This window comes from Electrona antarctica (genome assembly GCF_951216825.1).
Source record: "Electrona antarctica genome assembly, chromosome: 10".
Classification (NCBI taxonomy): Eukaryota; Metazoa; Chordata; class Actinopteri; order Myctophiformes; family Myctophidae; genus Electrona; species Electrona antarctica.
In genome coordinates this window covers 35,890,083-35,913,080 of record NC_136791.1, presented here as the reverse complement: position 1 = coordinate 35,913,080, position 22,998 = coordinate 35,890,083, and the positions used below count along the sequence as shown (strand labels likewise).

The 22,998-nt window shown below is 43.2% G+C and overlaps 1 protein-coding gene across 1 annotated transcript in view; it reads right to left on the bottom strand.

Annotated features, from left to right (window-relative positions):
* The window catches only part of epas1b (endothelial PAS domain protein 1b), a 58,825-nt gene that overhangs the window by 17,397 nt on the left and 18,430 nt on the right, over window positions 1–22,998 (bottom strand). The window contains exons 2-4 of the mRNA XM_079511736.1: window positions 7,685–7,875; window positions 2,194–2,339; window positions 1,193–1,280 (exon numbers count right to left, since the gene is read on the bottom strand). Coding sequence (XP_079367862.1) covers window positions 1,193–1,280; window positions 2,194–2,339; window positions 7,685–7,875 — 425 coding nt within the window. The remainder of the gene's footprint in view (window positions 1–1,192; window positions 1,281–2,193; window positions 2,340–7,684; window positions 7,876–22,998) is intronic.

Below are 22,998 nucleotides of genomic sequence, written 5' to 3'. Positions count from 1 at the left end.
CTAAATTTCCTTGCACGCACGCACGCACACGCACCCCACTCCACTAGAGGTCAGGAACTGAACTCTGACCTTGTGATGTAACAACTTGGCTAGCTGTGTGTGTGTGTGTGTGTGTGTGTGTGTGTGTGTGTGTGTGTGTGTGTGTGTGTGTGTGTGTGTGTGTGTGTGTGTGTGTGTGTGTGTGTGTGTGTGTGTGTGTGTGTGTGTGTGTGTGTGTGTGTGTGTGTGTGTTGCCAAGGGGAGCTGGGGCGGGTGGGGGTGGCGCCAGGGTAATACCCACATATCAAAACACAAACACACGCACGCATGCACACGGCCATGTGCACACGCACGCACACGCACAATGTCGGGAAGTGGTTTATGAAGTATGTCTGTGTCAGTGTTCCAGAAAACGACAGAAAGGAAGTGTGTGTCAGAGAGTCTTTGCAAAGGAACGCTTTTACATCTATGATTAATACACACATTTCACTGAACACATTACAGTGTTTAGCATTCTTCATGTATGACAGAATATACAGTATACACTGAAGTTTGAATCAAATTACTATTAGGTTTCATGGTGTCTTAGTTTATGTGTGTAGTTCATGCGTGCGTGCGTGCGTGCGTGCGTGCACACTGTGGCATACCATGCTACTATCTGAGAGAGATAATGCCCTCCCCTCTCTTGTTCTCTTTCTCACTCTCTCTCTCTTTTTCTTCTCCCCGTCTCAAAGCCCTTATCAGCGACCGTCCTGTTGTCCAGGCACACGTACACCAGCCATGCTTTTCTATCTTGCTAGATGTTCTGTTGGCTATATGGACTTTGCTTCTTCTGTGCTTGTGTCAACAGTGGAAAATGCAATCATAAAGGAATCCCCCCAGAATGTTTTTTTGTTTTGTTGTTTTTGAGGCCCCTCATACGTATATTCAGCTATTAGTGTAGATTTTCGTCTTACACAAACATTAAATTCCCATTGACAATGCATGCAGAATTTTACCTCATATAGTGTAGGCATAGTGTCTATTTTACGATGATAAGAGCGCCCCTCACTTCACACGGGTGTTATGTTTTTTGCTATCAATCACTCACCCTGTGAAGCGTTGAATTAATGAATGGAGTGATGGAGTGGAATGTTTGTTTTTGAACGATTTATATGGCTGATGGACTGTCCGGTTTACTACCGGCGTACCACCAATGAGGTGAAAGTCGTACCGATTGTCTTCATTGTGAGGTTGTCTCTGATCTCTTCATGGTCACATGGGTGGGTGAAGTCAAATATACTGTGACCGGTCAACTCCACCTGAAGAGGAGAAACAATTTATATATATATACTGTATATATACGCCCAATCTCCAGCTTCCATACTGGATAAGAAGGCACCTCAGAGAGGTGCCCCTGAGCCAAAGTCGCAGCGGATTCTACTCCCGCTACTTCTTGATCAAGAAAAAGGGGGGGCTCCGTCCTATCCTGGACCTCCGAGCACTCAATCGACACCTCAAGCCTTTTCAGTTTAAAATGCTGACGGCCAAGTCCCTGGTACGTTCCATACGTCCAGGCGATTGGTTCACGTCCATAGCCGATGGCCTGGTTAGCTCTTATGCTTGTCGTCCGTCCAGGGGGACGTGCGTGCTGTTGCGTGATACGTACCCTCCCTACGGAGGGTGACCGTGAGACCTTGCGAGAAGGAGAGTCACTCTCACTACCTTTCTGCTTAGCAAGACTCAGAAAGCTGGTTGGTAGGAATGACGTTGCAAGGTGGGACCCCCGTTATATACCTGGGGGGCAGGGTCAGTGACCACCTTGAGCGACAATGTCACGATCCAGTAAGAATTGTTTGAAGTACATGCAATGTTCTGTGTGTCTGCGGCATGTGGTGGCTGGAATAGTGACTCTCCTTCTCAAGTCCCTCAAGTAACTGAGGTTACTAAAGTAACCCGTGTTGAGTACATGACCCTCAACAATCTGGTTGATTGGTTTGTCAATGATTTTTGGCTTATATTTTTTGAAAGATATGCCCCTCCTGCTAACTTTGGAAGCCAATTTTGAATGAACAGTATGGACTATGGACTACCTGAGCTGAATAAAATGTGTTTGTATGTAAATATAGAGTTCAGGTGTGAAATGTGCTTTCATAAAATAGCTTGTAGAGATATTTTAGGTGTGCAACACCGTGTGCTGATGACATACAAATCAGACTGTTGTGATCACATTACCTGTGTGAGCCCCATGAATTTGCTGATGTTTTCAGACAGGAAGATCATGTCACCGTCGGAGGTTACCACAGTGACAAATCCCTCCAGAGATTTGAGGTACAGGCTGTCCATTTTTCTGTCTGCGTCACACGCACTGCTGGTGCAGCCTACACACACACACACACACACACACACACACACACACACACACACACACACACACACACACGTGTTTTGGTATTCAATTATACATGAAGCAGGCAGAACTATACACTGAATCATTAATGGGTAACTGTAAGCTTAAAGGACAACTTTGGGTTTTTTTCAACCAAGTTTCATGTTTTAGGTTGTTATTAGAGAAAGTAAAAGGTGAGTGTTCATTTTTTTCATTTGCTGCTTTCTTTCGTTTTAGCGATTTTAGCTATTTTTGACGGGGCATTGGAACAAGTGGCAACATTTTATGCCGATTTCTTTATTATTATTTACTATAGTCCTACTAGACCCCAGGAAATGACATCTGACCACAATAGTTGTTCTCCGTGTGTCTGAACGAACAACTGACTACTAGGGGCCTGCCATACTGTGTTAGGCTCAATATGTCCGTTTGTCAACTCCCCCTTCACATTCAATAAATCCTGTGATCCTTTGTGGCCAGATGTAATTTCATGGGGTCTAGTAGGACTATAGTAAATAATAAAAGTTGTGATCTTTAGCCACTTGTTCCAATGCCCCCACCCCCCTGTCAAACATTCTGTAGCTAAAATCGCTAAAACGAAAGAAAGCAGCAAATGAAAAATATTTTTCACTCATCTTTTACTTTCTCTAATAACAACTAAAAAACCTTGGTTGAAAAAAAAAACTTTGTCCTTTAAACAAATACATACAAATACACACACTAATGTTTGACAGTAATATATGTATTAACAACGACAAAGAGACAAAATCGTTAATTAGATGTATGTTTCAGAATAAACCCAAAAGGATGCCTTTTCCTAAGCCAAAAGGCAAATAAATGACCTATCCCGTTACCTACTGTAGGCCAATGGAACCAGTTCCTTCTCTAATAACAGTGAGTGTGTTAGTGTGTGTGTGTGTGTGTTTTGTTTTCCATCTTTAAGCTTTGGCCCTGGGCCAAGACAAACCACCACAGATCTCTGCACACACACAACCCTGAAACACACGCACATGCACACGCATGTGCATACACACGCACACACGCATGTGCACACACGCATGCACACACGCATGCACGCACGCACGCACGCACGCACCCACGCACGCACACACACACACACACACACACACACACACACACACACACACACACACACACACACACACACAATATAGCAATCGTTATCCATTGCATTGCAACTATTATCAAATACATAGAACACATTATCAAAACATTTTCACAGAGTCCAGCGTGTCCACAGTGCTGCAACTCTGCCAACACTCAACTCCACTGCAACTCCTTGTGGTGTTAATTGATGCAGAAGTGAGAAAACATAGATAGCTCCTATCTGGCAGCAGCTCAAAGGGGTGTGTGTGTGCGTGTGTGCGCGAGCGCGCACTGTGCGTACAGTCGGGGGCCTCTGTGCTCAACAAAGCCCAGTGGCCCGTGGGGGTGGGGGACTGCAATTCCTCCAGTGTGCTTCCCTGAGATAAGGGAGCATCGTTCTCAAGGCCTCGGCGAGGCCTGGGGCTCGAGTTTGGAGCCCGGCCCAGATAATGTTGAGTCCCAGGGGAGCTGAGAACTTTCTCATGGGCCCTGGAGAGCTGTGTGGGGCTGAGAGCCTCTGGGTCACTCCACAGAGCAGCGGAACCTTTGCCCTAAATACTTAAGGGCGATTACCGGTCCTTTACAGAACAGGACGTTTTTTTCTCTGTGTTGTTCTTTGGTTGTGTAACTGCCCAGCTTTCACAATAATAGAGTCCAGTACTAGGAGTCTGACATGGATAATGCTCATTTGGATAACACATTATTTTCAGTTCTATTTTTGGCACAGTGGAGCTAGTGAGGCAATAGATGTGAGGGAGAGGGGGCTTAAGAGTGACACTCGAGCTCAAGCTCACAAGGCCAGAAACAAAAAATCTTCTGATCTAAAAGAACTCTCCTATCCTCTCTGAAGTGAATATTTAGGGAGTACGCATTTTTGGGAGCTCAACCCCAACTAAGGCCCCTAAAACAAAGCCTAATACGTTCTAGCGATAAGCTGCAAATCACAGCACCACATTCACAAACTGAAACCACATGAATGAGAACAGCCCTGCCAGGTGCGCTGGGTCCAGCTAGGGCTTTGGGACGCTAATCAGGGCCGCTGGGTCGGTCGCTCACAAACACCACTATTACAGCAACATCAAGTTCCACTTGAGCTGTTGTTTCATAACTGAAACGGTCCTCATACAGCTGCCTGTATGATTTGCCTGTGTGTGTGTGTGTGTGTGTGCGTGTGTGCGTGCGTGTGTGCGTGCGTGCGTGCGTGCGTGCGTGCGCGCGCGCGTGCGTGCGCGGCGCCAGTGCAGGCCGGTGTTATGACTAGCAGTGTATCAGCAGCGGCGGGCCAGCGGTGGGCAGAGCCCCTGTGTTCCTGCCCAATCTCCCTCCCCATCACTGTGCAATCAGACGAGCGGAGGGCGATAACACTATCACCTGCTCCATCTCTCCTCTTTTACTCCAGCGCTAATCTCCCGGTCCTCCCCGCTTCAACCTCCAGTCCTCCACCCACCCGTTCTCCTACTTCCTTGTCCCGTCAATTCTTTCCACTCCTCCTCTTCGTTACTCTGCCTCAGGTCCTCCACTGCTGGCCTGCTCGAGGTGCCTAAAAAATGGCAACTCAAAGATACAGTGAAGCAGCTCTCTGCTTCTACGGGGCTGACAGCCTGGAATAAACTCCCATTTCAGCTTAGACAGGCACCCTCTGTAGACATATTTAAAGCACAGCTCAAGACCCACCTCTTCACTCTTGGTTTTAGTTGAGTTTTTAAATCTGTCTGTTCTTATTCATGCACACTTTGCCGTTTTTATGCTTATGTCTTAATGTTACTGTGTTTTTTGCTTGTTTTAATGCTATTTTAGGTTTTTCTCTCTGTTTCTGCCCTGTAAAGCACTTTGCGCTGCATTCTATGACATGAAAAGTGCTATATAAATAAAGTGTATTATTTTTATTATTATTACTTGGCCTTAACCTGACTCCGCCAGATGGGGCAGCAGAGAGTACACAGGGTTTCTCTGCTGCCCCATCTGGCGGAGTCAGGTTAACTCGGCCTCACCACGTCTTCCATATTCATCTTTTCCCTTCACCTCTTATACATTTAGCAATGCTTCTATTATAATTAACTTACAAATGGAGTCTGAAGAGGTGGTTTTTCAGATTTCGGCGGAAGATTGTGATGGGAAGTGCATTCCATAGTTTTGGAGCCAGAAGGGAGAAGGGAAGAGTTTGGGACGTATGGAGCGTTGTCCTCGACGACCATACAGGTGTATGCAAAGGCTAACTTATGCAATTTATATAGAATATTATGTAGACATACCACTCTATAGTGTATAGTACTCATAGTACAGATATTCTACTGTTAGATGGATGTTAGGTACTTAGCTTGCTTATGATCCTTGATGACTATTTAGTATTTACACGTACTTGATGAATGACTTGCTTAATGTAAATCGCTCGTCTGGATTAAGAGTGTCTGCTAAATGCCTACATTGTAAATTGTAATGGTGATAGCCCTAACTACATGTATGACTACTGAACTAGCATACTGTCACGCTGTAACTACTGTACTGAACTGAACTTGTAGGCACTGAGACACGCAGACACTGTGGAATTTCAGAACAATAGGTCGCACTCCTCCGTCTGGCTTCCGCAGCTTCTATTTTTAAATAAAAGACCAGGAAAGTGAACAAGTGGACAGACAGTAGCCAACCAGCCACCACTGTCAGGATGCCAGGACGTTGGTTGGAAATAGGGCAATGCAGTTCCCTCCCCCTTTCAGAACGGTAGAGAATTTACCATTACTTTAGTCCATAGACGTTTCAGAAAAAAGCCAACTCGGGTCCTAACAAATAAAAAAGATAATGCACGGAACAAATAATGTTTTGTCAAAATTCAGTAGTCATTCACTTGGAAAAGTATTATGCTATTTATTGATTGATTGAATACTTTATTAACAGGCTTTGGGCCAATAGCCCTATAGGGCCTAGGCTTGTTTCCATTGTGGTCCTCTGTATAATATCAGAATCAGTCAGAATCGGTATCGGCAGATATGACCCTATAGATAGATCGGATATCGGTCATAATTTCATAATCGTGCACCCCTATCAAAAATACTGAAACTACGCTCTCATGAATCAGTGTGAATTACATTTACTTCCTGGAATGAGCTACATCTATGCGTATCACAGCATAAGAAAGAAATAACCAACACTCCAAAGTCCTTCTAGTACTTTCAATTCATAATGCAGCACAGGTTATATCGACGCGGATATATGACACGTTTCGGCGTCAAGCCTTCTTCAGCGTGTATGATACATGCTGGAGGACTTCGGGGTGCTTTCTATATAAAACGATTATTTGTGAGTTTAGGCTACTTCTATGACATGGTGCAGTGCTTTGTTCCCGTCTGCAACTTATAATTTATATAACTCTTTATATAATATAGCTCTGCAATCACCGGTCTTGCCGTTTCAACAGATTCGATTTTTGAAATAATAAAAATAAGCTACAATAAAATAAACTACAATGGTTGGGGGTTTAAAGTTTTTGGGGCTAATTAAATTACAGCAAATATATGTTATTGCGACCGCAGGTCGCATTTACTTTGAAATCGTGCATTTCCCATCAGTCAGTGAGTCAGTCAGTCAGTCAGTCAGTCACCCCCCTCGTGACATCACGTGACATCATCCAGGATGGAGATCCCCGATGACATCAATATTGGCCAGCAACTCTACAACTGACCTCAAACCCTTCATAGATCTCCATATATGGAGCTGACCTGTTCTGACATTCCATATGTTGATCCTTCCTTCTTCTTCGATGTCTCCCTTTTAACCTTTTAACTAATTTAAACTCTAGTCATTAGTGTTATTAGAGTTATTAGTGCAGCCGCGCCCGGCAGCCAGCGAAAACTAGAGTTCTCAACAGGCCCAGAAACTCAGGCCCGGCCCTAACTGGGCCCTCATCAAACCATGTATACTCAAGACACGCTCCATATATGGCCAGCACAGAATTCATTCTATATGTTGATCTGACCCCCCATGCCAAAGCGCCAGCGCTCGCCCAGCAGTCTGCTGTCACCCAGGCGGATATGTTGATCTGACCCCCATTCCAAAGCGCCAGTGCCAGCGCTCGCCAAATCTGAATCCAACCCTCTAGACTAGAAATCACACAGGCTGGGGGCAGGCTAGTTGTGGGGTGCAGTCGTTAGGACCTTGCATTTTCCATGTTTGTGACGCCCACTAAAGGCAGAAGTGAAAGCGCAAAGGCGTATGGTGTTAGCACTGTATACGTACCTGAAGCAAGCACTTTGTGTGTGCGCAGGCAGCTGATAGCCAGCCTCATGATGGAGGCTTTGTCCAGGTGAGAGCTGACGCTGTGGGACATGGGGAGCTGGTGGGCCAGCTCGTAGAACACCTCCGTCTCTTTGCTCCTCCGACAGCGTGCCGCATCTCGCGACTTCTCTTTACGACGCTCTGAGCTGCCCCTGTACACAGAGAGGACAAAGTAGGTGGAGGACACAGCGTTTAGAAGGGAAATATATGCATATACTGTGTATATACTGTGTGTGCGTGCGTGTGTGTGTCGGTATAAATGTACTTTATATTATACTACATGTTCCTGAACATCTTGATTCCTGTACCAATCTTTAATGATTGTACTGTATTTGTGTCAAGGGTAATCAGCCTTTCTTTGTGTTTCATGTGAACACTTGGCTTATATGTAGCCAATGTACATCCTATAATGTTCTATTATAGGATGTAAAACATGTACTGTAAACCTGGATTATTGGTGTAATAATCACATTAAGGCTATCCACATTGATTCTTCATCAATCAAATTATTGACATAACCCAGTGGTTTTCAAACGTTTTGTGGCCAAGGCAAACAAATGGTGTGTGTATACCAGTGTGCACTGATATAGTAAATACAAAATAATAATTCATAACCTTTTGTAAAGTTGTATAAATTCAATAATAATGTGTGGTTGTCACAACATCCCGAAGCACACTGGCCCCTTTTCCACCGGTTGGTTCCCAATGGGTTTTTAGTCCATGAGCCAGAGCTCCAAAATTAGAACGTTAATTATGAATTGTATGTGCAAAACCATACCTATATTAGATTTGTATCACCATGAAACTTCCTCAATTGAGTACTTACACGAAGACAATGATTTATTGTATTACAAATTTTACATTCTTAAATATATATATGTAGGAAATTATGCAAAATAATCGAAAATATGAAAAAGCTACTACTGTGGAAGGGTTATCATGTATTCATTTACTTGTATTGAACCTATAAACAATGTAATATAGGTCTAGTTTTCCCACCAATTTTGGAGCTCTGGCTCATGGACTAAGAACCAAATAGAACTGAACCGGTTCCCATTGGGAACCAACCGGTGGAAAAGGGGTCACTGTGACATGTCTCACGGCCCACAGTGTGTGCCTCGGCACTCGGTTTGAGAATCACAATACCCCAATAATCAGGGTATTATTGTGTATTTATTTACAGTACAGTAAAAGCATGCACTCGTGTCCAAAGCCATCATGTCATGGATCCGACTCATTAGTGAGATGATTTAAATTAGTTTTGACTATGAGAATCTCCATCAACTCACATGATCGTCCCTGTATGCCAACAAGTAAATTTGTCTGCAAAGTAGAGCGTATAAATTAATGAGAGACAGAGGGAGATGGAGACAGAGGGCCCTATTTAGACGATCTGTGGCAGATGGTCTCAACGCTTTGCGCAAAATGTGCGGGGCGGGGTGCCTCAATTTCACTAGCATTATCTGGGCACAATACAAAGACGCGGTCATGGTGGGTGTGTTTGGGGCATAACAATTAGAGTGTCTCTCTCCCATTTCCTTAGGTGCACTCAGGTACGCTGGAATCCTGGCGTACTGGTATTTAAAGAGAGACAAACAATTTGGAAAGTTAGTGTGCGACCATCAAGCAGCAATTACGTGGTATAGACAAATTATTTCAGGAGAGGTGGGAAACTGGCATTTTGGGCATGCAAACCAGCAATGTCTCCTCATTAGTATGGTTGCCTATGGCGACCATACTATTGTTCCCCTACTTTGGAATACTTTGACCTGCTACTCCTCCCACAGTTTTTTCCACACGCACTCGAGCCATATGTCAAATCGACCGGCTTCGTCGGGAATCGTGTGCTTGCTCATTGCTAAGAGATCCGTTGTATAGTTTAATTGATATTAATTAATTAGTTCTCCATTGACTTATAATGGGAAGATCGAAGAGTAATTAAGGCTCCAAATTAAGTTTTTTTTTTCCCTTGGAAACCGTAAGCGCCATATTTACAAGACTTAGGAGGGAGGTTCATAATAATTATGAAAATTAATTGAAAAGGAATTACATCACTCAGCCTCATGGTGGCGCTATAACAGCCCACTTCACGTTTTTTCCTATAACACTTGAACCGTAAGTCGTAAAATCAAAATGTCTTTTCCATGGATTCCTTGGATCATGACGGATCTCCCCGCATAGGCCACGCCCATTTCCGTCTAGAACGAAATTGCACCAAATTTGCATTTTCTTCAAAACACACTTTTTGCTCCACCTCCAACAGATTTTGTCCAAATCTCACACAAATTGGTACACAACATCTCTGGTGCTCTCCCATTACTTGAACACTGGCAGAATTTTGATAGTCCATACCGTTCGGCCGTAATCGGCTTCCGAAGTTAGTAGGAGGGGCCTATTTTACAAAGAATGCCACAAATAATGAACGGAACGTTCAATCCACACGGAATTTTAATCACATATCGAGAGTGGTTCAATCAATGTAGCGCCAAAAGCAATTCCATTTTTACCCATAGGGGGCGCCGCAAATGCCCAAAATGTCACAGTTTGTTGAAAAAACAATATGTTGGGGGGCTCAAACCCCACCAAAATACTTACACATGATCTCAGGGGTGATGTGACCATTTAATTGACTCGTACAATTAGTGGGAAGGGCCTATTTTTACGAAAAAACTAAAACACTATATGTCACCAAATCAGGATCCGATCAGCTCCAAATTTGAATGGCATGTTGTTTGGCCTTGGCCTCTAACACAACACCTCCTGGCAGACTCCTTGGGTCCCCAACGACGTCGGTGCGACGGGTGCGATGGAGGCAACCATACTTTGCAATTTCCCAGAATTGCTTCTTTCTAGTTTATGTTATGTATGTAAAATTAGTGAAATCAGATTTAGATTGCAATCACCTACTGTACAATGGTCTAAAATTTAGATCTAAGAAAAAAGAAATAAAAATAAAATTTAGACTATAGAGGGTATGCGCATGCATAAAGTAAATGGCAGATCGAGTGACAAAGTGAATGTAATGTTGTTTAAAGTCATTTAATGCAATCAGATAGTATTTTTCTGTTTGGATGTAGGGGTTGTCAAGGCCAGAAAGTAGTTTTTTTGCCACTCAGTAGGCGTTCCTGCATAACTGGTTTGATGATGATGTCACGCGCATACCCTCTATTTAGACTCTAAATAGTAAGGAGATGACTGTGCCATCACTGCGCCGGTAGTTCAGACCAACTAAAAGCTGGTGTAACACAAGCACTTCTCACTGTGCATAACATAGCAGTGTGCCCCGTTACCTCAGTGTACCTCATTTTAAGACCATTGGCACTAAATTTGCGCAAGATCACTATGTATTTATGCAACATGCATGGGCGCTGGGTGTAAAAATTACAACTGCGGTACGTTGGAAAATAGCAGTTGCACTGTGCCCGACGGCGCTGTGCCCAGTGCGGCTTTGCGCCGGGCGGCAGATAGTAAGGCTCAGAGAAATGTACAGGGAGAGTGAGAGAAGAGGAGAAGCAAAGTGAGACGTTGTCTAGAAAATAATATAACCCACTTCCTGAGTTCACAGTTCACAGTGAAATGTTTCCGTCACAATAAACACTGTATTTAACCATGTAGTGTTTCTGAATCTGAATGTCTTTCTATGGCACGCACGCACGCACGTGCGCACACGCACACGCACACGCACACACACAGTGGAGGGATTGAAATGGAGGTCTAGCCGAGTGAAGCAGAGACAAGCCTTCTGTGTTACCATCCTTAGTATGCATACACATCTCTCATCATCTGCGTCTTCACAAGGATGTTACCCAATATGGAAATGGAACTAATCAACCTCACATACGTTATGCTTATCCTATATTCATGGTAACATACTAAAATAAGGCCCATGGAGTCTTGTTTGTATTTGTATACACTCTAGGGCAGTGGTTTTCAAACTGTGGGTCCGGACCCCCAGGGCCTAAAAGAATGAAATGAACAAACTATACTATCCAAACTGGTCAAACATTGGCCAATTTCTCCAATAATACAAGGACGAGGACAAAGTTGTGAAAATAACTGATCTACAATCGAGCTTGTAGATTGGCTATTTTCACAATATGTATCTGTGGAACTGAGTGAAGCAGGTGCTTGTCAGGGTGGCGGGTCGTGGCCTGGTTGAGAACCACTGCTCTAGGGTGCATGTATGTACAGTACCATGCATGTCTACATGTAAACAAACAGCAAGTGAGTTCCTGGTACCCATGCCAGTTCTTCTGACCTTTGCTCAGAAAGTTTAAATAGAATAAATACATTAATTATTTTCTCATAAAACGTAACAGACAGAAATACAAAACTGCTGAGGAAAGAAATGCTCTCACCATCTGTCTATCATTCCTAGTGGGGACTCAGGCATTGTAGATTTGATTCAGTGTCGGAACTTCCATAGTTTCCACTTTCCTGTACATGTTTGGATTAGCAAGACCGATTAACACTTAACCACTTGAACCCTAGCATCCTGACTCCCGGGGGAACATTTAGTGAAAATACAATCCCATAAGAGCTTGTAAATGGGCTATATTCAGCAGAAGAGATCTGGTGTAAGAAGTGCACTGCCATGAAGATGTACGCTTGATGCTGTGTGTGTGTGTGTGTGTGTGTATGTGTATGTGTATGTGTATGTGTATGTGTGTGTGTGTGTGTGTGTGTGTGTGTGTGTGTGTGTGTGTGTGTGTGTGTGTGTGTGTGTGTGTGTGTGTGGGGTGTATGGTTTGTGGGTGGCAACTAGGGAAAGTGGCACAGGCCCTGTGCACTTTCCGTGACCTCTTCTAGTGAGGTCGGGGTTCGATCCCCGGCCGGGTCATACCAAAGACTGTAAAAATGGGACCCAATGCCTCCCTGCTTGGCACTCGGCATCAAAGGGTTGGATTGGGGGTCAAATCTACTAATCAAATGATTCCCGAGCGCGGCGCACGCTGCAGCTCACCGCTCCTTGGCTGCGGCTCAACCGCTCCAAGAGATGGGTCAAATGCGGAGAACAAATTTCACTGCGGTAACGTGTGTGACAAATCGTATGACTTTGACTTTGACTTTTGACTTTGTCCCAAACTCCCAATCACAGTTTTTTGCTCCCAATTAGATTCCGATCATTTGATTTTGAGTATCTGCCGATACCGATTTTTCAAAATCCGATATTTATATTTTTATAGAACACGTCACGTTTATGCCCTATCATAATAGTAAAATATCCAAAATCACAGACAAATATATCCAGTCTAATATCATGATATGGATATAATATTCACGGAATAATCACGGAAGCCCGATTTCTGATCGGATCGGGACAGCCCTATCATCGATGCATGGGTGTGCGGGCTCTATCCATCTTTAAACTGAACTAAGCACCCACCTGTCGATGTGTGTTACCTACATCCTCTTTCAACTCAGCGATGCATGGCAAAATAAAAACACACCCCCACTACCCCAGCCTTCAACATCTTATTCTGACGCATGCACGCACGCACGCACGCACGCACGCACGCACGCACGCACGCACGCACGCACGCACGCACGCACGCACGCACTCTAATGATTGATGGTGTTCTAATTACACAGAGGCTTTGAGAAGGGAGAGTTATTTTCAGGGGTGAGATGGTACAGTAGGCTATCTGTAACTGCACGCACAATCGCACATACATGAAATGTATGTATGTGCGTGCAGTAGCCCTGATGTCATGAATGCACCTGCCTATAGTACTGTATGTGCAAAATACACTATCAACATCTTCATGTTTATACAGGGAATATTTGTCTGAGATAGCAAAGAGACAAATGACCCTGCATCAATATGTCTGTTAGCACCTTTTTCATTAAAGCATGCAATTACATTGTGTGCTCCAGTGTGCGTGCGTGCGTGCGTGCGTGCGTGCGTGCGTGCGTGCGTGCATGCGTGGCTACTGGCCAATCACAGCGCGTCCTTACTCACTCAAACCCGAAGAAGATTGCAAGTTCGCGGGAGAGAGAGAAGGGGAGACGGAGCGCTCTGGTGTTTGTTTAGATAGATATCTTGTGTTGTGTTTATAGCTAACTGAAGACAGTTGCGTCCTCAGACTCCTCATTCAAACGTGCACTTGCACGTGTGGGCAACTCGAAAGCACTCCACATGCCCAAACGTTTTATTTACCTGCCATAGTGACGTTTTTCCTAGTTCTGACTATTAGGAGGATGTCGAAATTAGTCAAATATTTGTTTCACAATCACAAACTGCCAGTAAGTAAAAGGAATTTAAAATGACGTCGAAATTGGATCAACATTTTAGTAAAGTATGGAGTTAAGTGAGTATTAGGAGGGAGAAAGAGGAAGAGAGGAGTAAACTAGGGCGAGTAAGAGGATTGACAAGAAGACTGAAGCCCCAAAACACATCAGTCCGTGTCAGTTCCATGTAACCAGTAGTTTATCTTATGAATATTAACTCCCCAGTAATCATTTAAAAACATCTTCTCTGTAAGATGGAAAGAGAAGTCACTGGACTAAGTGTAAAAACGTTATCTTTACTCATTGCACTCTCGCGCTCTTCCCGCCAATGATAGAGGTAAATTGTTCCAACGTGGCAAATTAGATTTTATATATTCTTTTAATGGTACAAAATTGGCTTCATAAAGAAGTGATAGTTTTGGTGTGATCTTAATTCGTAAGTAACTAAAACCTTTTTCGATTTGTAGAATCGAAAAAGGAATTATTTAATCAAGAATCATTAGAAACAGCACTTGTACTTGTACATCATGGCTGGGGATGCACGTCAAGCCGCCTGCATGCTACAAAAACAGGAGAGACAAATGTCAGAGCTCCTGACATTTGGACCGCATGGCTCGGGAACAGTTGGTTCCCATTCCCAATTTGACTTACTTGAACTCTAGCTATTCTGGGTGGAACAACAAAAAATATCAGATCTACAAGGTCACAATGTGTCATACTGTAGAGGGAAAAGAAGAGTCGACCAGTACAGAGCCAACCCGGTCAACTAAGTATTCATTTACTAAGCATAGAGGGTTTAAAAGTGGTTAGTTAATTAAATCCAGAGTGTTTAGCTAATGAGAACAAACATGTGATGTCATCAGTCCCCAGTCCCAAGGCAACACTAAGCTTCCTTGGATTCTGTGCTTTCACCAAAGCCCTAGGTTTCCATCATCAATCCATGAATAACACCACTGCCAATGGTTAACAACTGTGAAATCTAGCGATAAGACTTCCGGTAATACTTACTATTACGTCGTAATAGTAACGTCCCATAAGATTGATTAATGAGCTTTTAAAGGAGGTAGATATTCCACAGACACAAGCATTTGTTTGTATACTAGAAGAACTGACAATGAAGGGTTAGGGTTAGGGTTAGGGGTCAGTATTAAACAAAACATAGGCAGGGTCACTCTGACTCAGACACCGCCTGCTTACATCGTGCTAGCATTGCAGAGCTAGCCAGACCTAGCAACCAACCTTAATCAATATAAAACATTAAAATGTCAATTATGAACTAATTGGAAATGTAGTGGTGTCAATTTGTGGATATATATTACAAAATATATAAAATGTGCTTCTCAATTATTCGATTCATTAAAAAGGAGTGATTGATAGAATAATTACTAGGACAATTCTACAATACAAGGTTTAAGAAGTGAAAGACATACTGTACACAACAGACATGAACAGGAAGAAATGCAGGAATGGCAGTTTACTTCAGTTTAGCTGTGGTGAGACACAAGACAGCGAGAGAGGAAACAAGAGCTGCAGTGAAAAGATGCGGTGAGTATACATCAATGTTGGCAATTTAAAAAGGCGTTGGGCAGAATTGAAATGTATATTTTTTCTGAAGCCTCAAAATCAATGAGAAGCAACCTTAAACAACTGAAAATCCATGTACCAAAATGTCTGTGAACCTATTGTCTAGAAAGTGAAAAGCCATGTAACGTTATCATGCAATTTACTGTAAAGATTTTAAATATCAATGTCTGCTAATTATTTATTAACTTGTCATTTTAAGTTCAGTCAGCGTTGGATGGTTTCCGCTAGCCTACGTAAAACAATAAGCTGATTTTTCAGAGCCTTTGAGGGCAAGCTCTCGAGACAAAGAACTCATTGGGAAGTTTCATGCGAGATGTCCTCACAATAAAAGACAGGATTCAGGATCTGATCACAACAGATCAGCTATTTTCAGGAAAGAGATCTGGCGTGGAGGGGAAAAAAGAGGGGGCCTAGTACAGACCCCTGACTGTAGGACCCCCAGTCAAAGACATTTATAGGGTTAAAGTGGTTGAGGTGGTAAAGAGATTCTGCAACAAAAAAAGCCATGCAGGTTTGGTTTCCCATGATGAAGCAGTGTGTGTGTGTGTGTGTGTGTGTGTGTGTGTGTGTGTGTGTGTGTGTGTGTGTGTGTGTGTGTGTGTGTGTGTGTGTGTGTGTGTGTGTGTGTGTGTGTGGTGTGTGTGGTGTGGTGTGGTGTGTGTGCGTGTGTGTGTGTGGTGTATGGTTTGTGGGTGGCAACTAGGGAAAGTGGCACAGGCCCTGTGCACTTTCCGTCCCCTCTTCTAGTGATGGCACAGAACACAGTTTGCAATGAAAACATAACCCCAAAGGAAATAATCAGTACAGGACTTAGGCCTACACTTGCACCTCAGAGGGTCATTGACCATATTGGTAAGAGCAACATGGCCACGGTTCACCAAAACGCTCTAATTTAAATGTCTTATTTGAATCTCCAAAAAAAGTATTACGGTAGAAAATGAACGCTTAAGGAAATAAGGATACACATGGCCCACGCACGCACACACGCACACACACACAGACACACACACACACACACACACACACACACACACACACACACACAGACAGACACAAACGAAGGAGGGAGAAACTGAGAAGGTTTATTTTCCGAAAACAGACGGATGTTGCTGGCTTTAGAAGTGGACTTCTTTATATAGCTGATACCGTGTTCATACCGAGATAACGATGTATACGATATATCGTGCAGCACTAACACACATGCACGTGCACATACTGTACACAGACAGACGCTCGTGCGCGCGTGTGCGCACACACACACACACACACACATTTTTGTAGGAGATAAGTTCAGTATTTTGACTTTTAAAAGCTAGAGGGCTAAGAACTAAGTGCCAAAACAAATAAGGAATTATGAAATGCCATGGAGGCTAAAAAACAAAACACACAAAGTAACCAACAGTAAACTGATATGAGACTTGATGTCAAAGAGTCAATAAACTGAGAGTTAGTCATTAAAGGGGGAATGGAGAAAAGAGGAGGGAGTGAGAGAATGTTTGAAATGTTTTCTTTATTTATTAGTTTTTTCCCCCATTTTATTTATTGTGGTCCACATTAGTATAAACTCTACATTCATTAAAACAAGGGTTGACTTCAGGTCATGCATGTAGTGTTGAGCGTGTTCAGCCTATGGAGGGAATATAGGGGAGAGCCTATGGTTATACAACATGGTTGTAACACTTTGCACATTTCACTCTTTTACTCAGAGATCCGTTTATCTACATATGTAATATTTTCAGGCAACGGACCTACACATGTCTGCTACCATAAACCACTTCAAGTTTTTCAATTGATAAAACAGGTCGGGAGTTATTAAACCGAACGTGGACGCTGTTCCAGTGTTACATTTGCTGCGCATATGGGATTAATTGTAACGGCATGCACAATAAAGGTAACGGCACTAAAAAACACCATTAAACATCGTTTTCAGTGTAAATCAATTATATTTCATTGAAGCAACTCTTTAACATTGTTTTCATACCATGGATGTGATAAGAAAATGTATCAAACATAAGGGAATTATTAAATATTATCGGGTGTACCAGTTTGGGCATTTGAGTCAGTTCAATGGGAAAATACATTGATTACACAAAAAAGATAAAACGTTTGATTGATTGAGTTGTACAATGATATACAACCCTAAACTAATTTAGAATACACTCTGTAATTGAAAGACAGCTAACTGAACATAATATTGGCCAATATGTCATATGTAAATATTACATATAATGGTATGAAATGGTATGGCGTGTGTTACAATTGAACCACTTTGCAAGTTGTTCTTTGGTGTTGCTCACAGACCAGAACGAACGTGCATTGCGTCTAAACACGATGCAAACTAATGAAGAACATAAGCATGAAGACATCCATGTGGATTTTTACTCACCAACATCACACAGATACTCCAGGTGTAAAATGTTACGCCTTTTGAGAAAAGCCAGTTTTTCACCAATAATTCCCAGTAGGATGAAGGTAAACACTTGAAACCTTCTGGGCATGTAGAGTACGATGCTGTAAACATACTGACGCCATGGCGTCATTATGGCGTTGACCAATCAACGTGCTGCATGTTACAACCATGACGCGTTACAACCTTGGCGGCTCTCCCCTACTAATATACCGGTACTGCACAGTGGTTCTTAAACATTGTCATGCCAAGTGCACACAAACTGATAATGTATGTTGGTCTCAGAGTCGGACTACCGGCACTGACCCCCATACTGATAGTGTGTGTGTGTGTGTGTGTGTGTGTGTGTGTGTGTGTGTGTGTGTGTGTGTGTGTGTGTGTGTGTGTGTGTGTGTGTGTGTGTGTGTGTGTGTGTGTGTGTGTGTGTGTGTTTTGCGCCACGCGTGCATGTTTTGAACTGTGAGCTGGTGTGTCTGGGTCCATTTGAGTTGGAGCCAGGGTACCAATGTTTTTCTATTCACTCAGTCCAACAATAGACTCAATCATTGCCAACATTAACAAGCTAAACACACACATACAGTAATTAGTCTGGTTTCATTATAAAGTACTTGGGCCAAGACGGCCGACATTTTCCCTTTCCTGTGCCCCCCCCCCCCCCCCCCCCCCCCCCCCCCCCCAACCCTAAACCCCCGGAGGGCCAGGCAGGAAGACAAGATGTCTGAAGTCATCTGAGAGGCAGTACACTGTAAAATCTGAAGAGTTAAATGAACACAGAGGACTTTACTGTGTAGGGGGAAGTCGTCTCTCAGTGTTGCCTGTCATTCTGCGAGTTTCTACTCCCATGTTTTGTTTTGGATAATGTCTGACTACTATAGTCCTACAAGACTCAAAGAAATGACATCTGGCCACAAAAGATCACAGGATCTACTGAATAATGTGTCAAACTGGCATATTGAGCCTATGACACAGCCCCCCAGTAGGCTACCTTCACATTCAGTAGATCCTGCGATCTTCTGTGGCCAGATGTAATTTTCTGGGGTCTATTAGGACTATAGTAAACAATAAAAAAAGAAATCGCTATAAAACTTTGTAAAAAAATACATATTTAGCCCCATGCTCGAATGCCCCCGCCCCCCTGTCAAAAACAGCTAATATCCCTAAAACGAAAGAAAGCAGCAAATGAAAAAAAATGAACACTCATCTTTTACTTTCTCTAATAACAACCTAAAACATGAACCTTGGTTGAAAAAAACTAAAGTTCGTCCTTTAAAGACAGGATATCACGACAATACTGCATCATCTCTAAATGCTTCTTCCCTGTTTATTTACTGAGAAGTGGTTGGTTTTACCAAAGTACTGTCAGACTCAGTGGTTTGTTTATCTCTTTAGTTCAACAGCATACTCTACAGTATGTTCATCATTTCTTTTAGATTCCCTGAAGAAGTCTTAAGGCTCCATCTTGCGCCACCCCTTACCCCTTATCCCTAAACGTATTTGCCATTTTTTACTATTTTAAAACATTTAAAAATAGTTCAACTAGCCAATCTACATCGACACATTGATAGCTTGTAGATCGGCTATTTGTACTATTTTAAAATGTTTAAAAATAGTAAAAAAAAAATGGCAATTAGTTTAGGGATAAGGGGTAAGGGGGTGGCGCAAGATATAGGGCTTAGTGTACAACACATCCGTTTTACAGCCACAAATAACACTCATTATTTACACTCATTATTTAGCCTTCAGCTGTTGCACGCACGCACGCAGGCTGACACACACACACACACACACACACACACACACACACACACACACACACACACACACACACACACACACACACACACACACACACACGAAAACTACCCAATCAGTGATGAAATAATAAAGGAAGGCCCACTGCAACACCATTATCTTATCAAGTGTACCGTGACTCTATTTTTATCCCTCTGTGAAGTTTGAACTCATTAACGGTGATCCTTCAGTTGGACACAGTCAGGCCTCATTACTCATGGACCAGCATTATAGAGATTAAAGGACCAGACAGTTATTGTCTAAAGATGTTTTTGACTACTTCAATTAAGTGAATGGAGATGCCACCATGTTTTGCTGTCACCGAATGACCCTCGATGACCCCTGGAGCTGCTAATGTTCACTAGCTTCTGGTTATGCGTGCGTGCGTGCGTGCCTGCTTGCGTGTGTGAGAATGCTTGCACGGTGCCACTCTTTTGATTGTCTGGATCCATTGTTGTGTTCTGGTCCAGACTACTGCTTCAGGATATCAAACAAAGGTGGCATCTAGCCTCCTGCTGCACTCAATGGCCCCTCGCTCGTGCGCGTGCACACGCCAGACACTGCCCAAATGAGAGCTCGACACAAGCACAGGTCGGTGTGGTACCTAAATTGACACACACACACAAGGTCGGGTTGGGACACAAACACTCGCTCATGGCTACAGAGTAAGGCATATTATATTATACAAATTGAGGGGAGAAATACATCACTCCACTGGCCTCAAAGCGTATATCTATTCTACGTCCGAGCATAGACATGGTAACGCCCCGCCTGCCTCTGATTGGCCTACCGACACTGCCGGCCTTACCAGACTTTCCTCCGAGGTGGATAGCTAGTCTGCCGCGAGGTTACTCCGTGGTGGGAAATAAATAAATAATACAAGTACGATATAATACGTGGTGGGAAATAAATAAATAATACAAGTACGATATAATACAAGAGAATGACAGCTTGGCACACGCGACAGTAACTTTTAAAACTATAGTTCTCAACAGGCCTGGAAATTAAGGCCCGGCCCTACCTGGGCCCTCATCAAACCCTGTACACTCAAGACACTGCCCCCGCTGCCACACTAGAGATCTCCATATATGGAGCTGACCTGTTCTGACATTCCATACAGTATGTTAATCTGACCACATCAATGTACACCCAAGACACGCTCCGCCAGTACAGAATTCATTCCATATGTTGATCTGACCCCCCATGCCAAAGCACCAGTGCTCGCCCAGTAGTCTGCTGTCACCTAGGCGGATGCGTGCACGCGACCTCGCCTTACCCTTAGATCTCCATATATGGAGCTGACCTGTTCTGACATTCCGTATGTTGATCTGACCACATCAAACCCTGTACACTCAAGACACGCTCCATATATGGCCAGTACAGAATTCATTCCATATGTTGATCTGACCCCCATGCCAAAGCGCCAGCACTCGCCCAGCAGTCTGCTGTCACCTAGGCGGATGCGTGCACGCGACCTTGCGCCCTCAGGCGTCTTACTGGTAGTATAGATAGCAATTTGAGGCTATTTATTCAGAAAACCCCAAACCACAGAAAAAAAAGAAAAGAAGTAACAAAAAAGTCCCCACCAGACCTTTAAGGCCTATTCATACTGATAAGGTGACCACCAAAAAGAACATGACATCACACTGCGGTGATATACTTACCACCGCTCACCCCAGCACTAATCTCTGTTTTTACTAACCACCATTTCAGTGGTCACCTTATCATAATAGTCCAACAGTCACAATAACGTAGAGAGAAATCTTAACCACATGAACTGGCTAGTAGATCGGCTATTGTCCACAAAGAGATTGTAGCTCAAGGGAAAGCCCCTGGGGACACCGGCCGATGATGTGTATAGGGTTTAACTTTTAGCTTATTTACTTTGAAGTTTTAACTTTTCTAACTGGTATTTCTTAACACCATACTGATGTTATAATAAAGCATTTGACCTGTCATTTTACACCATACTGATGTTATAATAAAGCATTTGACCTGTCATTTTACACCTCAGCAACACAAACTTGTAAATCCTGACATGGATTCGTTTTGTGCGGGACAGAGTGCTGAGGAATGTCAACACGGCTCTAAGCATTGCCAGCAATGCCAGGTTGACAAATTAATGAACATCCCCCCATGAAGGAAACCATGGCAGACGCTCCTATGGGGGTGGATAGGGAAGAGCTGAGAATGTCAGATGATATTCAAATTCAGGTTAAGTTTATTCGTTTGATATGACGGAAGTTTCCAGAAATGTCGATTACGAAACTAAATACGATCATACGACAGACTAAGCAAGTAAATACGATGCTGAAATATTCTTAGATCTGCAACTTTATCTCCACTGAGTATACAGCACAGTTCTCTAGCTCTGATGACAAGCAGACACTTTTGTGTGGTGTGTTTATGGGCATTACATTCACCTGTTCACACACCAAGGAGGGAAACTATGCAAGACATCAACCTGCTCATTGGGAGCAGTTAGGGGTTCAGTGTCTTGTTCAAGGACACTTTGACAGACATTGACACTCATTCAGGGAGCTTATATTAGGAGCAGCTACTACAGTATGTGACCCCTGCCGCTACTGCAGCTCACCAATGAGCACACGTTTATTACCCTATTGGTCCATTTATCACTTCTTTTACTGTACACAGTACAGTACCAAATGGGCTCTAATGCCTGACAGCGCGTCCCGCCAGTCTATTGCTCCATATGTTACTCCCATACTCTCTCTCCGTGTTTCCTGTCTCTCTCCACTGTATACTGATCAGAAAAAGCATCAATCCTACAGTATATCAAAGAGTCATCAGTCCCACCAGGGCTTAATTCATTATTGCCAACCTCAGGTCCGGCTGCATCCGATATGCTGGCTCCTCAAAGGAAACGACAAATATGCCAGGTGATAATCTAAATTTACTGAATAACTGAATAAATCACTCCATCAATAAATAAATAAATAATAAAACTACATAAATGAACAACTAATAAATAGATCAACCAACAATTAATAAATATACCAATTAAAAATCAATTAGAATCATCTTACAATAAACACACCACGTCTCTGTACTGTACATAGGTGTGTGTGGAGTATGTACAACTTCAAATTCAAGTTCCACACCACCACAGGGAGTGCAGTACCCGGCCTTGAGTCAGTCGGATACACGGTTGTTCAGAACCGCCACAAAAGCCTCTGGTCAGTGGATCTAATGAGCCTAAGTCCCCACAACTGAGAAATTCCAGTCAATTGAGTTCCATGGC